The 24,733-nt window shown below is 44.0% G+C and overlaps 1 protein-coding gene across 7 annotated transcripts in view; it reads left to right on the plus strand.

Moving 5' to 3' along the window:
- fat1a (FAT atypical cadherin 1a) overlaps positions 1-15,504 on the plus strand; it is a 73,068-nt gene extending 57,564 nt beyond the window's left edge. For 3 of the 7 annotated variants that reach the window (XM_047579627.1, XM_047579631.1, XM_047579628.1), the window contains 14 exons: positions 727-864; positions 1,065-1,208; positions 2,654-2,851; positions 3,455-4,051; positions 5,038-5,260; positions 5,359-5,490; positions 5,616-5,773; positions 6,485-6,953; positions 7,483-7,636; positions 7,756-7,866; positions 8,015-8,655; positions 9,813-9,944; positions 12,503-12,538; positions 13,232-15,504. In XM_047579627.1, the coding sequence (XP_047435583.1) occupies positions 727-864; positions 1,065-1,208; positions 2,654-2,851; positions 3,455-4,051; positions 5,038-5,260; positions 5,359-5,490; positions 5,616-5,773; positions 6,485-6,953; positions 7,483-7,636; positions 7,756-7,866; positions 8,015-8,655; positions 9,813-9,944; positions 12,503-12,538; positions 13,232-13,896 (3,798 nt within the window). In that variant the 3' untranslated portion in view covers positions 13,897-15,504. Of the gene's footprint in view, positions 1-726; positions 865-1,064; positions 1,209-2,653; positions 2,852-3,454; positions 4,052-5,037; positions 5,261-5,358; positions 5,491-5,615; positions 5,774-6,484; positions 6,954-7,482; positions 7,637-7,755; positions 7,867-8,014; positions 8,656-9,812; positions 9,945-10,226; positions 10,290-12,005; positions 12,066-12,502; positions 12,539-13,231 lie in introns of all 7 variants that reach the window. The other 4 variants (XM_047579630.1, XM_047579632.1, XR_007112378.1 and 1 more) reach the window with 3 other exon arrangements.
- The last annotated feature ends 9,229 nt before the right edge of the window (positions 15,505-24,733 follow it).

A 24,733-nucleotide genomic window follows, 5' to 3' on the forward strand; every position in this document is an offset into this window, starting at 1 on the left:
CTCCACCGCCTGCTGATTTCCCCGGGGAGCCTTGGTGTATGTGATGTTTGGAGGGGTTTATGTTGAAGAAGAAGTAGTGTTGGTGCGTGTTTCTTTTTGTGTGCGTGGGGTTGTATCATTTAGTGTGAGCTGGTGTGTATGTGAGGTGGTATCCATCTGTACAATAATGATGATACTGCTGTTGTTTTTCATTTAAGTTAATCTGTTAATTGGACGTTATTTAGTTTTTGTGTTTTAGGCTAATTCATTATTTTATTAGCCAAGAAAAATATATATTTTTAAAAATTTTCATTTGCATTGTCAAAAACTGGGAAATGAAAAATTAGTCAGAGAATTACTCAGTTAACAAAAAAATCCTATCTGCCCACGAACCATCTCACAGCTTGATTTAAAATCTAAAGCAGGTCTTCACTGATGCTGGTGCTATTTATAAAGATACATTATTTTTATCATTTTGCATCCTACTTAAAAAAAACGTTGAAGACCCTGATTTAAAGTATTTGTATTTTACAATGAATAATCCAAGATGAAATTCAAAAGCTTCTTCACAGAAACATCTAGTAATCAGATTCTCATTCAAACTTTGTTAAGTTTGTATTGCTCTACTGTAAATCTAGAAATGTTAATCTAGGAAAGAAGAAGAATCTTATTAAGGAAATAGGTTTTGTTTTTAGAGTCTGATTGATTATTGATTGATGGTGTCGTCCATGTCTGACTGATTCAAAGGTGATTGCCGAGGACTCTGACGGACCCTCTCACGATCACGTGCGGTACTCCATTGTGGACGGGAACCAAGGCAGCCCCTTCACCATTGATCCAATCAGAGGAGAGCTTAAAGTTGCTCGCCAGCTGGACAGAGAGAGAGTAAGAGCAAACCGCAGATACAATGCTGACTGTTCAGATGCAGTTTAATCCACCGAGGAACTAATTGCATTCTGTGCTGACTCCAATCAGACTCATGTCAGGCCTAATAGGGAAGCTTGTTTACCGATCTCAGCCGCATTATTGCTTCCAAAAGCAGCTTTTCGGATGTATGGTAATTCTCTCCCCCGTCTTTCCTGCAGACATCTGGGTACACTCTGATGGTGGTAGCCTCGGACAACGGGGTGCCCCCTCTCTCCAGCAGTGCCATGATCAACATCGACATCTCGGACGTCAACGACAACCCGCCCCTTTTCTCCCAGGCCAACTACAGCCTCATCATCCAGGTGAGAAGGGGGGAAAGGGGGTTCAAGGTGGATAAGAGTTGCAGAGGGTAGATTCAAGTAGATGGAGAGGAATAACGAAGGAGAGGAGGAGCAGGAGGGGGTAGTTCAGCGGACACAAAGAGGGATTAACTGGGAGAAATAATGGGAGGCTGCGAGTAGAATGTCAAAAAGCAAGTAGGAGGATGAAGCAAGAACAGAGGCAAAGAGAGGGGAGAAAGACGTGGGGAGGGCATTGAAGACAGAGGCTGCATGTAAAGTAAAATGATGCGGAGAAGGAATATAAAGGGACTATGAGTGATAAAAAAATAGGAGGTACAGTGACCTGTTTCTGACTCTCCTGTCCGTTTACGAAACCTAAAAAAAGATTTAAGGGTGAAGCACAGAAACGTTGCAAACAGCCCAGGGTCTTTGGGATTACACATTGTTTTGTCCCCTAACTGGCTCCATTTTACTTAACACGGATCAAAGTCTAGTACAAGATCCCAGTAAAACAGAACAAGAGGAAACACACAGAGCATATATATACTGTTTGTACCACCAGGAGGATCAATGGGTCTTTGTTACTCTTGAGAATAAAAGTGAGTTACAGAAAAAAAAGACTATGCAACTGTCACGGCCTCTCTTACTGACGCTTGTCACAACACTGTGGTAAGTGGCGCAGACAGAATAAGCGTCTACAGTCACAAGATTGACCCTAACCACAACTAAATAACAGATAACCAGGAAAATACTGACGGTGATGCCTGTGGTGTAATGTTTGCCATCTCAGTCGACCACGTCGGCATGGTAACGTGGGATGAGGTTGATGAGAAGGTGTTTGGTTTGTGGTGTGCATTAATCTGACGCCATAGCTACAGCGTCAAACCAGACCCTACGCAGACCCTAACGGGGGGGTGCACCAAGCCAGAAATGTAGCACCTCACTTGGTAGGAGCCTTATTTCTCAGGTAACCTGAGGAGGTTTGGAGATTCAAACAGTTGTGTGACCCGTGACAGTCGCCATTGTTGAAAGTGAAGCAGGAAGCAGAAAAAGTAAACAGAAATAAAATGGCTCACATCATTCTAGGTTCTACGTCCGTGGGTACTTTAAATTGAATCTGAGTGAAGACTTTGACCTGTCGGTGTGAAGAAAGTCCCATCCTGGTCCATTTTATAGTTCTAGCAGCAGACTGACTGCTCCATTCTGACTGTCTGACCAGCGTTGTGCTCCACTGCTAAAGATTTAAACCATTTTATTTTTCTCCAGCTTGGGGAAAAAAAAAAAATATTGTCCTGATGGAGATTTAATGAAATTGGCTCAGTCATTGCTACTGCACGGCAGCTCTGAGTGCATATTTTAACTTAACAAAAAAAAAAAAAGATTTCTAGGTAAATAACACAAAACTGAACAGCTCGTCAACAGGCACCTCAAATATTTAAAACGCACACCTCTCTCGTATCCCACAGGAGAATCGACCAAAAGGCACAAGTGTTCTCCAGCTCACTGTAAGCGATCGCGATGCTTCTCACAACGGCCCACCGTTCACCTTTGCCATCGTGGACGGGAACGAGGGCGATGCTTTCCACATCAATCAGCAGGGAGCTCTAGTGGCTGTGGGGGCGCTGAATAGGAAAAGCAAAGAACACTACCTACTTCAAGCTCAGGTGAGTCACGGCGCCAAGTAGAAAGCAGAGTTGAGAGGTTGTATTGATTTAACCGTCAAGCCACAGCTATCTGATTTATTTGTCTTCCCTCCTCTTCCCTCGCTCTACCCTCACTGTCATGCTCACCAGTTTCCTCAGCTAGTAGCGACGTCTCCATCCATTAAACATTTAAAAAGAATAGATTCTAAATACAGCTCGGGGTCTTTCAAACAAACTCCATGTAAGATGTTGACTTGAAAACAGTAGACGGTGAATGTGCTGCATCAGAATCAATCTCGGAGCATTTGCTTTGATTTGTCTTCATCACGTGTCGCCTTAGAGGAAAGAGCAGAGAGAAACTGAGTGGGCAGATGGGACATGAAATGTAAGTGTGATGTCTTGTTACACATGAGAAGCGCACTCACATTTGAGTCATCATTTATTTTCCCTGCCGAACCGATGATCGTCTGTGCGAGAGTGTGAATATACATGCTCCAGTATCTGCTGCACCTACACCACGTCGATGCAGTTGATCCGGGGATACGGGCTGTGCTAGAGCTTGATTGCCCTCTGCTGTCGGGATAGAGATAAAGCGCGCGTGTCCTTCTCTTCCCTCACGTTCAGGTGTCAGACAGCGGCAAACCTCAGCTCTCCTCCGCGGCCTTCATCAGCGTGCGCGTGATCGAAGAGAGCGTCTACCCTCCGGCCGTTCTCCCGCTGGACATCTTCATCTCCACCGCTGGTGACGAGTACCCCGGGGGAGTTCTGGGCAAGATCCACGCCACCGACCAAGACATCTACGACACCCTCACCTACAGCCTCGCGCCCTCGTCTTCGTCGCCCTCGGACGAGGAGGGCGCCCTGTTTTCGATTTCAGCCTCCGACGGTAAAGTCATCGCCCTGCGGCCGCTCGATGTGGGTCACTACCCTCTTAATGTGACGGTGACCGACGGACGCTTCACCACGCCCGCCGATGTCACCGTGCATGTCCGCCAGGCGGCCCGCCAGGCCCTGGACAACTCCATTGCTGTGCGCTTCGCAAATATCGCCCCTGAGGAGTTTATCGGGGAGTACTGGCGCAACTTCCAGCGAGCGTTGAGGAACATCGCCGGAGTCCGGAGGAGCGAGGTTCAGTTGGTGAGCCTGCAGCCTTCAGAGCAAGGAGATCTGGATGTCCTGTTGGCGCTGGAGAGATCTGGAAGCCCCTACCAGTCTCAGGAGGTAAGACCAGCTACATTCACTGTTTGTTCATGCAGCCTGTGTTGTCCTGCTTTTTATTAATCTAACTTTTGATTACTCCACTTAGAAGTTAACGTTCTATAAAATTAGAAATGGTCATATTCCCCAGAGTAACGCTGCATGTATACTAAATTATTATTGCTGAATGATTTTGGTAATTAATTCATTCAATAATTATTTCAGTTCAGAAATCAATAATCAATTTCAAAATGGTTTCCAATGATTTGATTAACCTTTAATCGCTTATCAGAATTTTATTGTTTTATTGTTGTTGTTTGCACTTAGAACATACAGTCATAAAGAAAGCGCAGTAAACAGTTAAAAGATCAAAGAGCCCAAACGACTAACAATCGACCTTCCCCTCTTAAACCTATTAATAATTATACTTAATGTAGGGATAAATTAAACTGTAATATGGCGTTAGAAGCGTTTAAAATAAAATACTGTTTATAATACAAACAAATTCACAGTGATTCTTAAAACAGATTGTCCTGAATGTAGACACCTAAGAACTTCACTCATGAAACGTGAGCAAGTACATTGCCATTGATACGGATTTTGGCTCTGTCTACATTATAATTCTCGTTCTTATTTCTGAAAATAATGAAGTTAGATTTCTTCACATTAAGTGATAACTTAATTTAAATCAATGGGGAAAAATTCATGAGTCTAGCATTTGCTTTAGCAGTAAGAGAATCTAAATTCTTGTCAGTGACAAAGAGACAAATAAACTTGAAGAATTAGCAAGAACTGGAAACAATAGTAAGATCATTAACATATACAGTATCAAAAAACAACGAGGGTCCTAGAATGGACCCTTGTGGAACACCACATCTCAGTACAGCCAGTTGTGATCGATTACTGTTGAAAGCAATAAATTGTCTCTGCTGTTTAAGTAATTGGCAACCCAGGATCTTGAATTGATGAGCAGAGCTCTAATTTCAGCGCTTTATTTCAACCTTCCTCAGGTGGTCTTCCGTAAGCTGAACTCCTCGGCGGCCGTGATCGAGGAGATGACCGGCGTCCGCCTCGTGCGCGTGGTGCAGAAGTTGTGCGCGGGACTTGACTGCCCGTTGCACTTCTGTGACGAGGTCATCTCCCTGGATAAAAACACCATGTCCACCTACAGCACGGCGCGCCTCAGCTTCGTCACGCCACGATACCTGAGGACCGCAACCTGCCAGTGCGAAGGTACGCCGATTACACCTCGTATAGACACAAACACCCTCGTTTGCTCTAGTGTGCTTTGTCAGAGAGCCTGTTTTGAGAGGAAACATTGTGTCTCTTAGGTGGCAGCTGTCCCGTGTTGAACAACCTGTGTGAGAACAGCCCGTGTCCTGAGGGTATGGATTGCGTGGCCGATCCTAGGGACACCGTCTACAGTTGTGTGTGTCCTGACACCAAAAAGGGCAAATGCTCCGGTAAGATCTCAATCTCTCTCTTCTCCTTACACCGAGGGTGAAAGTAACACAAATACTGTGCACGGTGTCGCATTTCCTGAACGATGTTTTGCTCTTCTTAACACACGTCTGTTACTCGTCATCAGACGGCCACTCGCTGACATTCAGTGGAAACGGATACGTGAAATACCACCTGATGGAGAACGAGAACAAGGAGTTGATGAGGCTGTCTCTGAGGCTCAGGACCTTCTCCAGCCATGCTACCGTCATGTACGCTAAAGGGACTGACTACAGCATCCTCGAGGTGTGTGCGGATATTTACTCGTTCCTCTTCTTTAAAACAGAATCAATAAGCTGCCTTTGTCACATTGTGGGAGGGTGAACTGATGGAGGGCAGGGCACAGAGGAAGACGGCAGCAGGAAACAACTTCCTGACTAATCAAAAATATATTTAAAATATTAAAATAGATTTTCTTTATATGTAATATATTAAATCCTATCATCCCTCAGCTCATCTCTGCATTACCATCCAGCATTTCCATGTCAGAATAACTTAATAAAGTGACCTCCAGTCCCTCGATGCCAGCCAGGCATGTGTGCCAACCAGCTCTGCTGCAGGGCTCAAAAAAGGCATTTTAAAATGGCTTTCACATGAGGGACCATGGGAATGTGGTGGTGGGTTGAAAAACACACACAAGAGCTATTTTAGTAGTGGGAGGGAAACAGAAAGCACTTTTCCACACATTCCTTTTTCGAGTCTGTCTGGTGTAGCTGTCTGCATGCCAGACTTTAGACAAAGAGCCAGCCTGGTTTAGACGCAGTCCATGTTTATCAGTCTGCCATCTACAGTTAGTTTGTTTGAGAGGCTTGGACAGATGCTGTGCAACTGGCACTGTGTGGTGTCAGGAGAATTTAAATGTTATTCGATGTGTCAGAAATGAATTCACAACAGCCGCTGTGATTTATTTGACAAGCGGGTTGATGCTGAACGTTTGCGCGACCGTCTCTGCACTAGATCGTGAACGGCCGCCTGCAGTACAAGTTCGACTGCGGCAGCGGGCCCGGCCTCGTGTCGGTCCACAGCGCCCAGGTCAACGACGGGGAGTGGCACACGGTCTCGCTGGAAGTGGACGGCAACTACGCCAAGCTGGTCCTGGACCGGGTGCACGCCGCCTCGGGCACGGCGCCGGGCACCCTGCGCACCCTCAACCTCGACAACAGCATCTACTTCGGCGGCCACGTGCGCCAGCACACCTCCCCCCGCCACGGGCGCAGCCTGCCCCTCACCAACGGGCTGCGCGGCTGCATGGAGGCCATCGCTCTCAACGGCCAGGAGCTGCCCCTCAACACCGCGGCTCGCCGGGCTCACGCTGTGCTGGAGGACATCGTGGACGTGACTCCCGGCTGTGCGCTCGCGCCCGCTGAGAGCTGTTCCAGCAACCCCTGTACCAACGGAGGGAGCTGCACCTCGCTGCCTAATGGAGGTACACCAGGTCACGCTCGGCTCATTGCACTCGCTTGTTTCTTTCTCTTTTTTTTTTCTTCCCTTGCAACCGGTAATGGTGTTAAAACCGAAGAGTTGAACCTGGCTGTTAATCTGCGCCGTATATAGAAGAAGCTACGCCTCCAGTTTTAATTGTGTCTTTGGCTTTAAAGGAATATTTTTATCATGATTTGGTGTGAATTTCCTGATGCGCTCCCGTGCATCCCGTTAATTTGCAACCAGTGGCGTTCACGGTTAATGCGAACTCGACACTCCTCCATCTGGTTCGCATTAAAAAGCCTGCCAGGTACGGGGGCATAGTCACCTGCCGTCACCAGGAGGCTTTTTGTGAAACATCTGCAAGATGTGTCGAGTTTCACAACCACCAGCCTGATGTTAAAAGAAGATAAAAGCAATTAAAATAATCATTTAACAGCTTATGTCGGTACGATAGTGGGATAATGATTGCAAACATATAGTGTCATTTTCCCGAGAAAATTCTGAGTGTCACTTTCCTTTATCTCTGAAAGGTTACTTCTGCAAGTGTCCTGCTTCTTTCATGGGTGCACACTGTGAGATCGCTATAAGTCCTTGCGCGTCCAACCCCTGCCTGTACGGTGGCACGTGCGTCCCCCGCGCCGATGACTTCTACTGCCAGTGCAGAGGGCAGTACTCAGGACAGAGGTGCGTCTTTTTAATCTCCACAATAGTCTTGCGGCAACTCAAAACCGCTGAATGAAAACCTCTGGTGCAAATTTCACAATTGCTTCACGTTCCTTTGAGTAATCTCGTTTTGAATGCAGGTGCCAGCTGGGGCCGTACTGCCGGGACAACCCTTGTAAGAACAGTGGAAAGTGTATCGACAGCCTGGATGGTCCTGTCTGCGAGTGCGAAGGAGGCTTCCAGGGAGACAGGTAATTTACTTTTAAGTTCAGATTCTCGAATTACACTCACAAATTAGTTTAGTAGCTCAAACGGCACAAGGCTGATGTGATGAAACAGCAGTTATTTACAGCCGCTCGCCCTCCGACACGCCTCGCTGAATTCCATTATGTTGTCCAGGTGTTCGAGCGACGTGGACGAGTGCATCAAGAACCCGTGCGCCAACGGGGGCCAGTGCCAGAACACGTACGGCTCCTACAGGTGTAACTGCTCAGCGGGCTTCACCGGAAAGGTGTGCGAACTCGCCGCCGAGGTCTCTAGCGACCTAGTCACCACCCCCTGGAACATCGGCTTAGAGGAGGTGATCGGCATCGTGGTGTTCGTGTTCAGCATCTTCATACTCGTCCTCCTCTTCATCATCATCCGCAAGAGGGCCTGCCGCAGGTCAAAGGCCAACGGCGACGACAAACACCCCGGGGGTTCAAACATGCCTCACTCCTTTCTCCAGAGGCCGTACTTCGACGCCAAGCTCAACAAGAACATCTACTCGGACATCCCTCCTCAGGTGCCGGTGCGCCCCATCTCCTACACTCCCAGCATTCCCAGCGACTCGCGGAACAACCTAGACAGGAACTCCTTCGAGGGCTCGACTATCCCAGAGCACCCCGAGTTCAGCACGTTCAACCCGGACTCTGTGCACGGACACCGCAAAACGGTGGCCGTGTGCAGCGTGGCGCCCAACCTCCCCCCTCCCCCTCCCTCCAACTCCGTCTCAGACAGCGACTCCATCCAGAAGCCGAACTGGGACTACGACTATGACGGTGAGTTGGCTTCGAAATAATTTAAAAAAAAAAAGGTAGTATCAGCAAATCCCTAAAGATAAAGTAGACGTGAACACAGGACTAGATCAGAACGGCCAGATCATTAGGTACACTAGTGAGAACTAATTAATTCTAATAGAATAGTCCTGGACTAATTCCCCTTTCACGACAGTGTGAGAAAGGTGGTAATTCAACTGTATGATCAGCTTGGAGGATGTAGTTCGTGATACTGTCACAGTGGACTGAAGTAGACACCAATCGGCAGCCTCCAGGTCTGAGTGATGAAGCTCATGTGGAAGTGCAAAAAACTGCAGTTCATCAAGTGGCCACTTGAGGCTCCAAAAGGGAGCAAATGCCCATAGACCCCAAAGTCCAACTTTACAGCATTATTAAACATGTTTACAGCCTGGTACAAAAAAGGGTTTGGTTTCAGTAGTTTGTTTCACTATTCATGACAACTTTAAGTTTAAAATTCTGCATAGTTAAGGGCGTTCCCAACCCACATTTCCATATTTGGAGTATCCGAGTGTGTGTGGAGTAAATCAAACACAGCGAACACGGGCTAATTTTTTAAGGTTCAGAATCCAATGGGTGACGTCACGATGGGTTTGTCCATAGTAAATATGAGGGACACAAAAGTGTTCCTGTTATTTAGCCCCAGGACAACACAATTCACAAATAGACCAAACAACTAGTCTGGTGTAGACAATCTAAACTCTTATGACAAAATGAGTCTGTTTGGATTTCAATGTGACGCCTGTTTCAACTTTTATAGAAAACGAAATTCCATCCGTCTGCAGTTGGAAAGTTCTACAACCAATCAGAGCCATTTTGTTGTAAACTAATTGAGCTCCACGCTGCTCAGTGTATGACCACACACACATCATTAGTTTGGCCCTGCAGACGTTCGCTGAAGCATAATCAGCTCCCAGCGGAGCCGCTCCAGACCAACCTCCCGCCACTAAACAGTCTGTGGACGGCCTGTTGGTTAACAAAACCACCGTCCACGCAGTTGACTCAACAGCTCTCTCAGTTATTTCAAACAAACTGAACACCACAGCCTTCATAAAGATTTTTGTACAGAGCTGTTATGTTAGTCCATTTGTTTTCACTATTACAGTAACGGCATAAAAATCACACTGCGCCTTCTCCTACAGCTAAAGTGGTGGACTTGGACCTGACCAAGAAGCCTGTAGAGGACAGCGCCTGTCACCCGTACAACACCAGAGGCAGCATGTCTGAGGTCCACTCCCTCAGCTCCTTCCAGTCGGAGTCCTGTGACGATAACGGTACGCCGCTGTTGGAAAACTGACCCGCTTCTGCATTTGAGAAATACTAACAAAACAGCACATTTTGGAATAAGTTGTACTTTCATAGACAAATCTGTGAGACTTCACACTGTGATGTGTTCTTTGGTTTGATCAGCTCTTAGGATTTTGCCTCTGTCTTTCAAAGCCTTGTTTGATTTTAACGCTACCGCTCTCTTATTCGCATGCTCAGAAGTGGATGGCCCGGTAGTGGCTCTGGGGTCACGTGTCTTCTTCTCTTTTCTTTTTGCTGCGGGGCTTCAGCTCCCATATGGATCAAATCAGTCCACAGAACCAGAACAAGGTTTTAAATAGGGGGTCCAGCCTGTAAGTCCTCCATCACAGCCGGTGCAGACGGAAGCGATCACAACATTGTGTGCTGTGCAATTCTCCTGGGATTATTTATTTAAAAAAAAAAATACATTCTGACCCTGTTTTCTGTCCTGATGGCTCCAAGTTTACCTGAGTTGAGCTTCAAAGAGTTTGATGACTTTTCTCAAACAGCCGTTACATCCTGTTTGAAGAGACTCACGAGTCTCTGCTTCCTTTGACGTATTTTTTTTTTATCATTTAAGAGCATGCCTTGTCTTCTTTCTTTTTTTTGTTTGTGCGTTTCTTCTTTCAAAAACATAGCTACACATGGATGTTTAAAGGAAACATCAAGGACCGTATCACAACGGTATACGCGCATACTTAATGTTCTCTCATTTTTTTTTCCTTCACATCACATTTACTAACCCTCTGTGCTGCTTGCAAGTCATCAAAGCCTTCCTACGGATCCTTAAGAGTAAAGTGATAGTAAATCCTAATTTGGTTACTTATAGGGCTGGGCGGTATGAACAAAAATATACATATCACAGTATTTTTCAAAATTGTGACTTTGTGGTATCACGGTATATTATTTTTTTTATGCATAATCACGTGTTCACACCATTTTCTACTCGTTGCGAGAGGAATTAAAGCTGTAGATTAGGAGGATAGTAGATTGAAGACTATTTTACTGTGATGATGAGTAAATATTGTAGTATAATCCCACACTAGTAGTAAAACTGGTTTGCATGGCCCTGTGCCTGCTAGTGTGGAAATCTGGGGACATTTACAGCTCAGAGATGAAAAAATTAAATAATTCAAATGTTATCAACATGAAATGAAGAAACGGGGAGAGTTACGATTTAATTAATTCTGACATATCTATTCATATTTAAAGCTATTTAAACTGCTATGTCTCTAATGTCAGTAATGTCAGCTACCGTAATATTTGTAGTCTGTGCGCAGCTCAAATTGGGGACAGCTTTAGCCGGGGGACAGGTCATCTAAAACGTTGACATCTGGTCACCCTAAAGAAAAGAACAAGTCTTCCCGTTATGTCGCTTCATTTTTCAGACCTTTCCATCTTCACCTCGCTAAGCGCTACATTGAAAACGGTTCGGTCTGAAACAGTGTCTCACGGTGTAACGTTCTGAACGCTGTGTAATCAAATACACCAGTATTAGGTATATTAAAATTATTATCATATATAACGAAAAAAATATACCGGCCTTTGGTATGAACCGGTTTAGCGCCCAGCCCTAGTTACAAAATAGGTAGTTTCCTCAGTTATTTCCTCAGTTTGTTTTCTGAACACAGGGTTGGAAATGTGTTTTTATCTCAGGGGGAATTTCACAGATTCTTCCATCTGTACTGTTGATAGCACCCGCTAGCATCTCAGTATGTTGTGATCGTGTGTTATCTTGCACAAAAAAAAACAAAAAACAGAGCCATCTCTACACACACGCACACACACACACACACACACACACACACACTTCCTCCATTGTCTTGTGCCCAGCCATGAACACCCCCCAACCCCCCCACACATTCAGTGTTAAAGGAAAAAAAAAGTGTGTCTAGTAGCCGCAAGAGCTACAACATTTGTGGGAAGTGTCACCCACCACTCCACATGTGTGTGTGTTTCTTTTTTTCCTTTGGTTATAAATGATAAATACATTTGTACTAACGCCAGATCTCTTCCACTCCTTCTCCCCCTCCCTTACCTCTCACAAGCCTCCATAGTGACAGTAATCCACCTTGTCAGCTCTGTTGTTGACACGGTGGAAGGAGCAGGTACTCCTCTAGATTCCATCTGCCAGTAGTTTTGTCCTTGGTGTGTTATGATGTGTAGGTTGTAGAGCTGCCATTATCTTACACTGACGAGCCTCATCCAACCCTGGCGTCTCCTCTTTTTTTTTTATGTTTTTGTTTTGTTTTTTTGAAATCCGGCTGCTAATTAAAAAGATATGCAAACGCTAAATTAAAGCGGCGGCTTTAGGGCCGCCCTCACTATTGATCTTCTCCAACTTTTCATTACACACTTCAGGAAGTCTGTCTAAGAAAATGGCAAACCTGTTGTGCATCCACCCACCTGCCCCTCTCTCCGTCGTGATGTGTCCTCCAGTATCCAATGTCCTCATTTCATTTAAAACTCTCAGCCGATTGTTCTCTGTTTCTAGATGTTAATGTGTTCTTTCTCTTTCTCTCCCCTCTTCTTGCCTCATGTAAAGAGTCTTTTTTGGCTCATGATCTCAAGAACCCAAGAGGTGACTTTTTACATCTTTGTTTGACTGGTGTTCGCCCTCTCTAATGTTTGACCACTAACCCTCAAGCTGATCGAGGAGTGTTTAAACCCGAGCCAGAGCCGGTGTGACACTGATTTCTAGCAGTAAGGTGTTGTGTGTGTGGCTTTTTGTGAGATTTATTTATCACCCCCTCCCTCCCAGAAACGCTCCTCTGCATGGCTGAATGTTTTTTGGTGAAAAAGGTGTTGCTCAGTGACTAACTGGAAAGTGTCTGTGTTACGAGTGTTAACTGCTGTCAAACGCTTAAACCCAGACTTTAGTCAAGACAGTTTCATTTTAAAAACGATTGTAGGTGAACGTAGGTGAGGTTTAGTTGTTTAATCAGGGAGGTTAGTTTGCTCGTTTGAGTCACGTTTTTTCGGCCCACAAACGTAAAAACGTTAGTTCAGCATGAGTCAGTATAAGAAAAGAAATCAAATGTAACACAGAATAACTGAATCAATAACACAGAGAGACAACAGGAATATGTGTCGTTGTTGTGTTGTGAAGTTCATTGTTAAACCTCAGTGTGTTGCTGTGACTTTGACTTGTGTTCCTTGTGCATGGTGTGGATTTTTAACATTAACACGTTGGTGTAAATCAATGACCGGATGAGATTTGTTTCTTACCACTAACGTGCGTCTAATGTGCTTTGGTCTGTCCCTCATCAAACAGGATACCACTGGGACACATCTGATTGGATGCCAAGTGTTCAACTTCCTGGAATCCAGGAGTTTCCACAGTATGAGGTTGTGGAGTCACCCGCCCCTTTGTACAGCGACCCGAACGCCATCGACACCGACTATTACCCCGGCGGCTTTGACATTGAGAGCGATTTCCCTCCGCCGCCGGAGGACTTCCCCGCGAACGACGACCTGCCGCCTCCACCTTTGCCAGAGTACACCGACACGCTGCGCCCCCTCGGCAGAGACTTGGACGCGCCCGTGTCCGGCCCGGGCAGCCCGGGCGTGATCCGCCAGCGTCCGGCTCTGCCCCAGCTCTACAGCCTTAACCAGTACCTGCCGCAGCACTCGTACCCGAGCGACGGGGGCGACGCCGAGGGCCAGGGAGCCGCTTCCGCCACCGTCACCCCGGTTTCCACCATCGGCGCCGGCGGTTACAGAGGGGGCTACCCTTTAGGCTGCAGTCGGGACTTTGACTCCTCAGCTCTGGACAGCATGTCCATGTCTCTGTACACGTCCACAGCCTCTTGCTCGGACATGTCAGCGTGCTGCGAGGAGTCCGAGGTGATGATAAGCGACTATGAGAGCGGTGATGAGGGCCACTTTGAACGACTGGCCATCCCGGCGCTGGACTCCCAACAGCACACTGAAGTCTGACACTGGATCCAAACAAAAGTGCCTGAAGCCACAGCTACACCTTATGTTCTCCCTCGACGCACCGCCCACACTAAACACGCACAGTATGTGGACACACGGTACGACCCCACGATCACACACACACACACACACACACACACACACACACACACACACACACACACACACACACACACACACACACACACACACACAGTGCCTTGTTAAAGTATTCACCCACCCCCGGTGTTTTTCCCACAGCATCATGTTCATCATGGGGCGATGGGAGGAGTTTCTCATGAGCACCAAATTAAAACAATAAAAACTCTAAAAAAAAAAAAATAAAAATAAATTTACAACAAGAATAAATCTGCACAATCGTTTTCTATTTTAACCCGTGATTTGCTGATCGCATCAGTTTTTCCATTACTCTCACCTCTGCTGCTCCTTCAGTCTTACCTTCTTTGTTGAGCCTTCTTTCTGCGGGTGTGGGTGGGTGGCCTGCTTTTGTCAGATTTGTAGAGATGCCTTTTTTTTTTCTTTTTCTTTTTTTTAAATCGTGGATTTAGTGGCGCTTCAAGGGGAGTTTTGAGTTGTTAGAACCCAGGTTTGATCCGTCGTTCTCCTTGGTCCTAGCGGTGCCTTTCAGATCACGTGACAGGTTGATTGCACACAGGTTGACTTCTATCAGCTAATTACAGACGGCTGCACCAGATCTTATTTAGAGCGGGTGAATACACGTTAACTCAGAGGTGAAACACTGAGGAGAGTGACTCATTTTTGCAAGGCACTGCACATGCACACTGACACAAACAAGGAATTGAGTAAAAAAAAAAAAAAAACACACAGGGGTTGTTGAGACTGGTTGGGAAGGCCATTCGGCTGAGACGACGCGAAGAAGCTACTCGAGGCTTCTTCGCCTCCATCTCAGTCCAACTCCTGCCCCTTTGAGTTGGCGGTGCCATTGCTTTAAGTAACTGTCATCATAGTGGATTGTGAGAAGGATCAACATTTCAATGTAACAGGAAAAGCATCATGAAAAAAAAAAGAATATTTCATGAACAGTATCTTTTGTTTCTATTAACAAAAATCAAGCAAAATGTTTTTATACAAGTCCTCATTTTCAATGTAAATGTAAATGTACAGTTTTGATTTCAAAGTTTACTAGGTTTTGTAGATATTCTATGCTTTTATTTTCAAAAAAAGAGTTAAATGGTGTGACATTATCAGCCTTACTGTGCTTACATTCACTAAGAAAAAATAAACATGTAAAAAAAAAAGAGAAGAGCGTGGCTTTTCTGAACACAGTGTACTCGTAAAGTTTATTGTCTCTTGCTCATTTCAAAAAGGGTCTTCAATGAACGACTGCATATTCTTGTGTTGTTGTTTTTTTGTTTTGTTTTGTTTTGTTTTTTTAGTTTGTTTGTACATTTTGACTTTGGAACCTCTTTATTTTTCCACCAAGAAAATGGGACCCAATATATTTATAGTGCAGAGTTATCCATGGACACGTGACTTTTTCAGGTGTCTGTGTGTGTCTGAGCAATGCTATGGTCTTGTTAAGGTTTTTATTGAATACTGCCACAAGCTCACGCTTTCCTACTGGCAATAAATTATTCCTAAAAAATACTCGTAATGTCTGCGTGCGTTTATTTCCTCTGTGTATTCACGGTCGGGACAGAGATGGGGGAGCAAATTGAGGAAACGTGCATTTTTAGAAGGATAAAAAAATATATATCGATCGGTTCTTATTTATGTGAGAGGAGCTGCTGTAGTGTGTAACCTTGTGACTTGTTGTAGTCAAGAAGAACAGAAGCTGTTGTGTTAGTATTGTGATAATCGATCAGCGGTTGGGGCTGAGTTTTGCTGATATTCTTGGTCTGACCTTCAGGCTACAAGATGCTCAGTCTACTTTATTCTTAAGAGAATAAATAAACGTATAAACTTGCTTGCACTAGGGATGTGCGATACCATTATTTTTCTTTTGATCCGATACCAAGTAATACCACGGCTGATATCCCGATACCGATACTTTTAGATGTCTACTTGTGTGTAAGAAAATGACGACTTCTACAGTTTGTGAATGTAATTATGAAAAAATGTATTTTATACTTCTGTATGAGAATCACATATCAGACTTATCTCCAATAAGAGCAATTAAAGACAATCTGCAAATCATCAAACTCAAAATCTGAGAAAATCACATTGAAAAAAAAAAATATCTCAAGAAAAAATGAAAATAAGAGCAGTTGCTCTGTAATCAATATAATTATTTTTGGGACAGACAGATTGGTCCTTGACAGGGCATTTCCTCTTTCTTGCTTTTTACTTTTTGGACTTGGTATCAATATTTTTCATGTGAAGTTTAATTCTAAATAAATACAAGTCTAGATCGGACGTATCGAGGGCTCTGCTGTGTCAATTGAATGGTTACGTAGTCTACGTGACTATTCTGTCCGTCACCACCAAAACATTTGATTTGCAGTCAAATTTCTCTGCAATAACATTGGTTTTAGGACTATCCAACACTCCCCAAAAGTCAAATTCCAATAAGCGTTAACAGATACTCTGATAACAACTGAGTCTGACTCAGGACAGGGACCGTGTGACTGCTCTCGATAACAGTGCTGGACATATTTATCCATTTTTACACACCAACAGACAGTTGTAAAATATCTGACATTCAGTCGATCAGAAACCTAAATGTGCGTTCCAGACGACCACCTGCAAATAAATCTTCAGCTGCAAACACCTCAGATTAAAGTGCAAACCACCTGAATCTTGTAATTTTTCAACGATAACTAAGATAGAGGCAAAGTTAAGCTTTAGTTTTTATTCTTTTAAACTCCGTCAGGTTTGCGTCTCCTCCTCCTCCTCCTCCTCCTCCTCCTCCTCCTCTGCCTCCCTGCAGCTGCTTCCATCAATAAACCCTGGTTGTGTCATGAAGTTGGAGAAACTACATGACCCTGAGTGACAGCTCCAGGCCTGGTCTACCACCACCACCACCATCACGTTGTGACCTCGGTCACGGTTCCACACAGGGTCGACTGGTTCTCCCTCCTGAGCCCTGCGGTGGAAGAGGGACCTTTGAGCCTCCAGTCAGGACAGCGGAGTCACTCCACAGTGGCTGTAATAGGCTGTCTACCACGAGACATGTCTCTCCTCAGCCTGCCTCTAATGAATCATATGGTGTTGCCAGGATGAGAGAGAGACTGACTGACTGACTGAATGAGAGCAGTACTGGACTGCAGGTCTACCGAGTTTGCCTTTGTATGAAGATACAGAGTGAGATGAGAATAATTTCATCCACATTGAACAAATATTGCCCATGTAAAAACAGAGCCACAGATTCAGTGTCCTTGAATCTTGCGTCTCTGCGTTTTCTGTTCTGAGAGAGGTTTGTTTTGAGGCCCCACGATCTCCAGACTTGGCATAATGATGATGAGAATATATAACATCTTGAGAAACGGTACTCAGCTCATGTCCCATAAAACAGCTCAGTTTTTGAGACATAATGGAGAGAAAAGTTTATACCAAACTCTAGCAGAGGCTGGTAATCAAATCACTTTGCGTCCATTCATGTGCTCCTTAATCTCATGCTTGATTGATCCAATTAACTCCAGAAATTGCACCAGGTGTTTTTCTTTCATTAGAAAATTAAGCTATTAATGCATTATTCATATTAAGGATTCACAGAAGCAGTTCTGGCGGAAAGGGGAGGTGTTCTGCTTCAAAGGTCGTGGTTATTAGCTTTCTCCTGAGAGGCTGAGGTTTTTTGTAGTGCCGCCGGACAACCACGAGATGGCAGCACACGCCAACTCATGATGGGATTGTTCCGGGAGACGAAAGCAAGCGGGACGACCCACGGACAAAGATTTTACTCAGTAGTTCATTCTGGCTGGTTGAAGCAACACAAGTCACGAAATGTATGGATCAGTGGGTATGAAAACTAGCCCGGTGATGACCTGATTCCTCCTTACAGCCCTGTCTACCAGTGATAATACTTTTAAATGTCTGCTTTCTGCTTCAGTCCATGTAACCATTCCTCTCCATCTTGGCCAGAACTTTTTTCGTGCAGGATACATTCTGCACTGTTAGTGATTAGAATCAAACTGCACAGCTCCCAACAAAAGCTGCACTGATTGCAGTTGAAATTGTGAAGGCTTGTGAAGCTTGAGCAGTCCTAAGTTAAACTAAGTTGGCATAAAGCCACTGGTGTCTGACCAGACTTTGATGTACGCGTTTGTGTCGATGTGAATGTGAGAGTCAGAGTCGATCCAACTTTTTCCGCTTGACCTCCCTTGATTCGTTCCTGCCTCACGTGCACCTTATCAGACATGAAAATTTAAATATAGTGCAGAGAAATTAATGAATAAAAATGAGTCCATGATTGCATTCCAACCTGAGGATCTCCTCTATATGTTACATTATTTGCTTTGTATAAAAATTCTATTCAAAGTCTGATGTAATTTTTTTTATACAGTGTTTCTGATTCACTCTGCACCTGACTTACGAACGCTGACATGATTACCATGTGATTATATAGTCCATATCCCTCAATTGTAAGTTGTTAATCAAATGATTTCCTCGAAAACCGTCAGTGTCTTGACCGCAAGATTGGTTTTTCAGCAATCACACCTGCAATGATGGCTCACTGTTTGCACGGGGTGTGTGCACAAGACCTTTTCCAAACGCAGGCTGAGGTACGTCGTACGATACGCAAATATCACATGGCTCAAATATCAAGCCAAATTAAACAGAGGTGTCTGAGAGACGTGCAGATAGTGGAAGGCGATGATTAACAAGAGGCTGGAATGTTGTTTTAACATGTCTACACAGGGCTGAACGAGGGAGGGAGCGGGAGAAACAGAAAAGATGGACCTCCTGGGTCTGAAAATCTGTTCAGTCATTCATGAGAAATTATGCTGAAAACCCCCCTCAGACCCAGACACGTCTGATCTATACAGAACGACTCTGGGCTGTTATTACCATCGACCTTAGAGTTTTAGATCGGTTCTAGTTGCCAATATTTCTCAGTAAGTTGTTCAGTGAGCAGAAGGGAGTAGCAGCGGGACGGCTAACCAATCATCAGCTGGAAAGGAAATGGGTCCTAGGACAGGGTTCCTACGACCGAATAACGATCCTCGCTGTTTGACTCAAATTTCGGCTTATTTGCAGAAATCGCTACAAGAATTCCTTCAGTTAGTCAGAAGTTTTGTCCCTCACATTCAATGGTAACAACTTACATAGTACTTTTCTACTTTAGAAGTACTTAAATCCCTTTGAAATGTTTCTCATTACCTCATTTCCATACACACCACTGGCAGATAAGACGCCATGTACGGTGCTAACCTGTCATTTTTGGACTCCTTCCACCACCTGAACCTCATCACAGGCCATGGAACAACAAAAACTTAAGTTAGCCAGCTGTTGCTGCTTGAGTACTAATTTTGCTTCCCATGACTACATTGTTTCCCAGAGCAGCATCATGCTCAACTCTCCTACTGCTGTAGCTAACATGGCAACAATCAGCATACAACAACAGACTGGTCATACAGACGCCTTCAAGGCTCGTGAACCGACCCCTACACTCTCACTCACTGGATGGATGATTTCACCAAAAGAGGACACAGAGGGAACAAAGTCTAGTCTGTCTTTCTTAAATGAAGCTTCTCCAACAAATATATTACAAGAAGTAAGTGGATGTAAATAGTAGTGGAGGTAGTAAATGGAACATCTGCTTGGAAACAGCTGAAACACACAACTAACGTTGCATTAGCTCACGGTTATCATTAGCATTAACGTGCAACAAGAACTCCCCAAATAATGATTAACTTAACATAATTTGGCAAATCATCCATCCAGTGAGTGATGGACGATTTAACAGGACTGCCCACTATTCAATGTGCAGACATTTACATGGACCTAATAGAGAAACCCAGCGTCTGCACGAAAGAAAAGTTGAAGGCGTACAAACCGTTAGACGCCTATTGCACATGTCTTGAATGGACACGTGCAAGGTTTGCAATAGAAGAATTTGAACAATGACTTCTGTCTATATGAACACTGAGAGGCTGTCTTCATCAACCGAAGGCAATACTTTCAACCATGAAAGTGACGCCTCAAGCTTCCCTGTTTGCCTCCAGTTAACACCGTGATGTCACAGTGACATAGGCCATGAAGGAGAAGCCAAGCAACAGTGTGGTCCCTCATAAGACGGGAGCTGATGCTGCTTCCGCTTATTCTTTCTGTCTTTTGCAAGTCTTCTGAGTTTTTAGAAATGCAATAATAAATCCATGGAAAACCTCTAAAAAGAGGCTGATAAAACACAACATTAGATTAACTAAGAAACGCAGGAACGACACAAAAGGTCTTCCCCCGCAAATTAAAAGAGACAACTAATCACAAGTTAGCAATCACAAACACAACATAAATATGATAATGTCTCCCCGGGGGGCTGATTAATTAAATAAGCACCAAAAACAGAAAACTAATTGTCCGTCTCCGTCCCGACTGTTAAACGCTGCTACTGTATTGTTGTGTGTTTGCGCACAATCGTACGCTGTGAGAAAGCATGTGCGTGAGAGCGAGAGAGAGACACATGCAGAGACCACTGACCCCAATAATCCTCTTTCTCACAGCTTTTCCTGGGTGGAGCTCCGCTGTTGTCATGGCAACCGGCCGAGCGGAGGAGGAGGAGGAGGAGGGAGCGACGGCAGATAAAAGCAAACACTCTTGTTTCTCTGTGGGATGTAGTGATGACCAGTGAAGCGGCAGAGACATGCCGGGCCTGTGTCGAGACTGCACTCATTACATTACTTCTGTCTCCTCTCCTTCATTTTGCTGACAGCTCTCTCAAATGAGCAGCTCGGACTGTGTGTGTGCGTGTGTGATTGTGTGTACGGGAGTTCCTCTCTGCACCCTCCTGTCCTCGTCACGGGTGCGTCTATCCTTTCCCTTCCACACACACGCGAAGCACTTTTCTCCCACTCGCCTCTTTCCCCTTTCACCCTTTCCCTCTTCACACCACATCTCTTGAACCCGTTTCTCTGTTTAGAACTGAAACCACTTTGCTCCGCGCACCTTCCGGCCACTTTACCCTGTCCTTCAGTTTTCTCTCTTTAACTCGCCCTGCGAGTAACAAAAGCTCCTTTGAGGGCGTTTCTCTTAAGACAATAGCAATGATTTCTCTCTTGCTGTTCTCAGTGCATTTAAAAATGTTTTACTGATGAAATGTCAAGAATTAGTAGATTACAGTATTCTGCAAATTACGTTTAAAGTTCATTAAAAAAAAAAAGTTGCCAATCAACATTCAGAAAAGATTTAAAAACTTCAAAGGAATAGATATCTTTGAAACAATCTTATGGAATGTTGTGTTTCTGTGAAAGGAACCAGTTTATGGAACAATGAACAAAGAGTCCACACCAAAACTTGCATTTAAGAAAACAATTAAAGACAGTATGTGAAGGAATATAATGAAACATGTTAGTTTGATTGTGTAGTCATGAAAAAGATTTCAATTTTCTGTTTCTGTTTGTATGATGGAATGGCATCTTTGGAACTAAAATGGAAACGTGGCAGTCAGTGTTAGCCGATACCTATTTTATTTTCACTTTATTCTGTTATTATATATATATATTATTTATTTATTTTTTTGCTGTTTGTTGTGTTCTTTCTAAATTGATTCTTAGGGTAAAGGGGCAGATTATATAATATTATTCTTCTTTCTGCTCCCTTTCATTCAGATTTATATTGATTTATATATTTATATTGAATTGTTTTGTTTTAATCAATGAAAGAAATAAAACTAAAAACTGAACTAAAACTAAAATTCAAAGACACATCTTTTCATAAGAAATACAAGAAGTCCCTCCGTCTCGTCTTCCTACCTCTGATGGTCCTCTGAAGACATTGTGTTCATGTAGTAGGTGCATCCTTTTTCTAGTCTTTGCCATCATTTTAATAAAAGTGAACCCACAGATAAGAATCAAAACAAAACACAGTATCCCCCCTAGAGACCACGATGCCTGCTCATTGGGTTGAGTTAAACAGAACGCTTCAGTTATCCATTAGATAAAGGCCTAATTGCTCTGGATGAGTATTGAGTCACAGCGGGGATACAAGGAATCTTAGGTACAGCAGATAGAGAAACTCTCAGCTACTGATCAGTTGTCAGTTGTACTCGTTTGTTATCGAGTGTTAACTGGTTGAGTGAAAACTGACGAACAAAACCAGAACAGCTGGAACAAAACAGTAAAGCAGAAGAAACTGCACACTCTTAGCTCCAACGTGGAAGGTACAGCTTCTTTTAATGAAATGAAATATATATGTATATATGGTTAGACATAACATATTTGATCTTCTGCACATATTTCCATAAGAGGGTGCAGTTCATCAGGACTTCATATAAGATGGAATTTGAAGGCAGTAAGTGACAAATCAGGTGTTGAAATCACATGAATAGAAAGCCACACATTGTACGATCCTTTGGATTAGTATTTTTCGTCATGAGATGCACGTTAGCAGAATTAACATTTTCATGTTAATAGCAATTCAGAACAGAGTGGTTGAGAAGACATTTCCAAAAACCAAGGTGAAACAAACATTTTCCAGGTTCAGAATCCAATGGGTTTGTCCGTAGTGTAAACAGTCAATGAGTGTAACGCAAACATAAGAAAGTACTGGCATATATCAGAAAGCCAGTGTAGCCTAAATTTGTTGGTGTACTTTTTCAAAAAGAAGGAAAAGTTTGCAGACTTCAAGGCTTTCATGGGGGCCTGTCTCCGCTTGGGGCTGTTTCGTTCTGCCCGTGGGGTGGCGCCCCTTAGGTCCCCTCGGCCTGGGTGGTCGGATGCTTTGTACCTGGGTGTGTGGCCCGCCTCTCTGCCTGGGGTCGGGGTGATCTTTGTGGTCACGAGGCTGGGACCCCCCCTTGGCGTGAACGGGACCCCACAAAGGTAGCGTCCTCCTTGCCTCAAGCCTCAGTGTCCTGCCATGTCTCGTCAACAACTTTTAGTGTGTATACGGGCGTGAGTGTGCTTATATGTGTCTGTGTGTATGTATGGGGGTAGTTGGGGGTTCTTGATTTTGTTTCTTGCCGTAATGTTTTATATTTTTATTCGTTTGCACTGTTTGCAGAAAAAATGCTACATAAGTAAAGTTGGATTTGAAGTTTGATTAGATAATGTGCCACAGTCATAAATGGACCTCACCGGATGGATTAAGTTCACACACAATAGTAGAACAGTCATTTACTCTTACAGAAAAAGTTAGCAGAAGTTGAAATTGGCCTAAACTGGATCATAACATGTTCATTTGAAAAAAAAATAGAGCTGTAGTTTCTTCACAAAGTGCAAATGTTCCACTTGTTCCGCTGATGCTGTTAAAGCTTTTATCATCGGGAAAATGACACAAAGATTCCGTCTTTCTTTTCATCCGATCTCCACCTCCCAGTCTCCTCTCACTGTGTCTGACAGCACGACGCATTGTCTCACTAACTGATGTAATTATTCAAAATCGTCTGTGCTGCTTTTTTGTCCCATCACTTTGTTTTGATATACAGTGGGGATTTCTGTAATGTTGTTAGCAGAGATGCTCAGTGTGAAAGAATAGGCCGAGCTAAAATGTAACACAGAGGGACAAATGCGGGGGGATAATGATGGTGTTTTGCATGAATGGAATTCACAATCATTTCATAATAACGAGCTGTTTTTATTTTAAAATGACAAATGATGACTAAACGCCGAAATTGGGAACAAACGAAGTCTTCAAAAGGCAGCTCAGCATTATTTTAGCTAATAGTTTTGTGAAATTGTAGAGAAGTAGTGTAATTACGCTGTGGCGGACAGAAGGAACAAAAGAGGAGGGTCTCAGCGTGAGAGCGTACGAAGGTTTGATCACCGCGTTATACTCGCAAACACGAAAAATTGATTGGGAAGATTTTAACCATATTTTCTGAATTCAGAGTAGCTCTGGAGAGAGGCGTAACCTAATTCTGCCTGAAGAAAATGTCCCGCTACATTTGTGTTAATAGCAAGATACAGATGGAAGAAATTTTAGGTCATTTATTTATTTATAGATTATGTTTTGTAAAGCCAAATAGGTCAGAGCTTTTGAGGCATTACATGTCTGACTCAACATGTTTAACATCAGCAGCTGTGGCTGACTTGGTGTTTTTCTTTTCAGCAGACGACATACATATACAGTGGCTCCAGAATGTCATCTATTAAATATAAGAAATAAATACATGCTGTTATTCAGATGCTTTCAGTTTGTTTTAATATTTTTAATTACTAAAATGCAATCTACGTGAACAAAGATAAATGGAGTCTATGTATGCAAGTCTTATAATCGATACTGCCAAGGAAAAGAAAAGGCACTCCCTGTAGCAAACTATGATAAAACTGTAACATGGCTTAGATCACGGCAATGGTATAAAACCACAGCTAAACCTGTCAATCATCCAGCAGCGCAGTGGCCTCAATAACGAAATGGAAGGAGGTTGAAACCACCGTCGCCGCAATGACAGAACCGTTGCCACTACATGAGGAGAACAGCAAGTGCTATTCACCGCCTGGATAATACCATCCACACAGATAAGCATGGCGGTGGCAGCATCATAGGCAGCAGCTTAAAAGGACGATTCAGAACTGAAGGGAGAATGAATCTAGACAAATACAGAGATATCCTTGAAAGGAAAACTGCCGGCAATCTGAGGCTGGATAGACAGGTCACCTTTCTGCAGGACAGTGAAAGGAAGCACACGCACCAAAGCTATAACGTTGTCAAATGGCAAATCTAACACATGCTGAACTGATGGTTAAGGACAAGACACGATTTTCTCTACTATAATATCATG

The sequence above is a fragment of the Mugil cephalus genome, chromosome 2 (genome assembly GCF_022458985.1).
Source record: "Mugil cephalus isolate CIBA_MC_2020 chromosome 2, CIBA_Mcephalus_1.1, whole genome shotgun sequence".
NCBI lineage: Eukaryota > Metazoa > Chordata > Actinopteri > Mugiliformes > Mugilidae > Mugil > Mugil cephalus.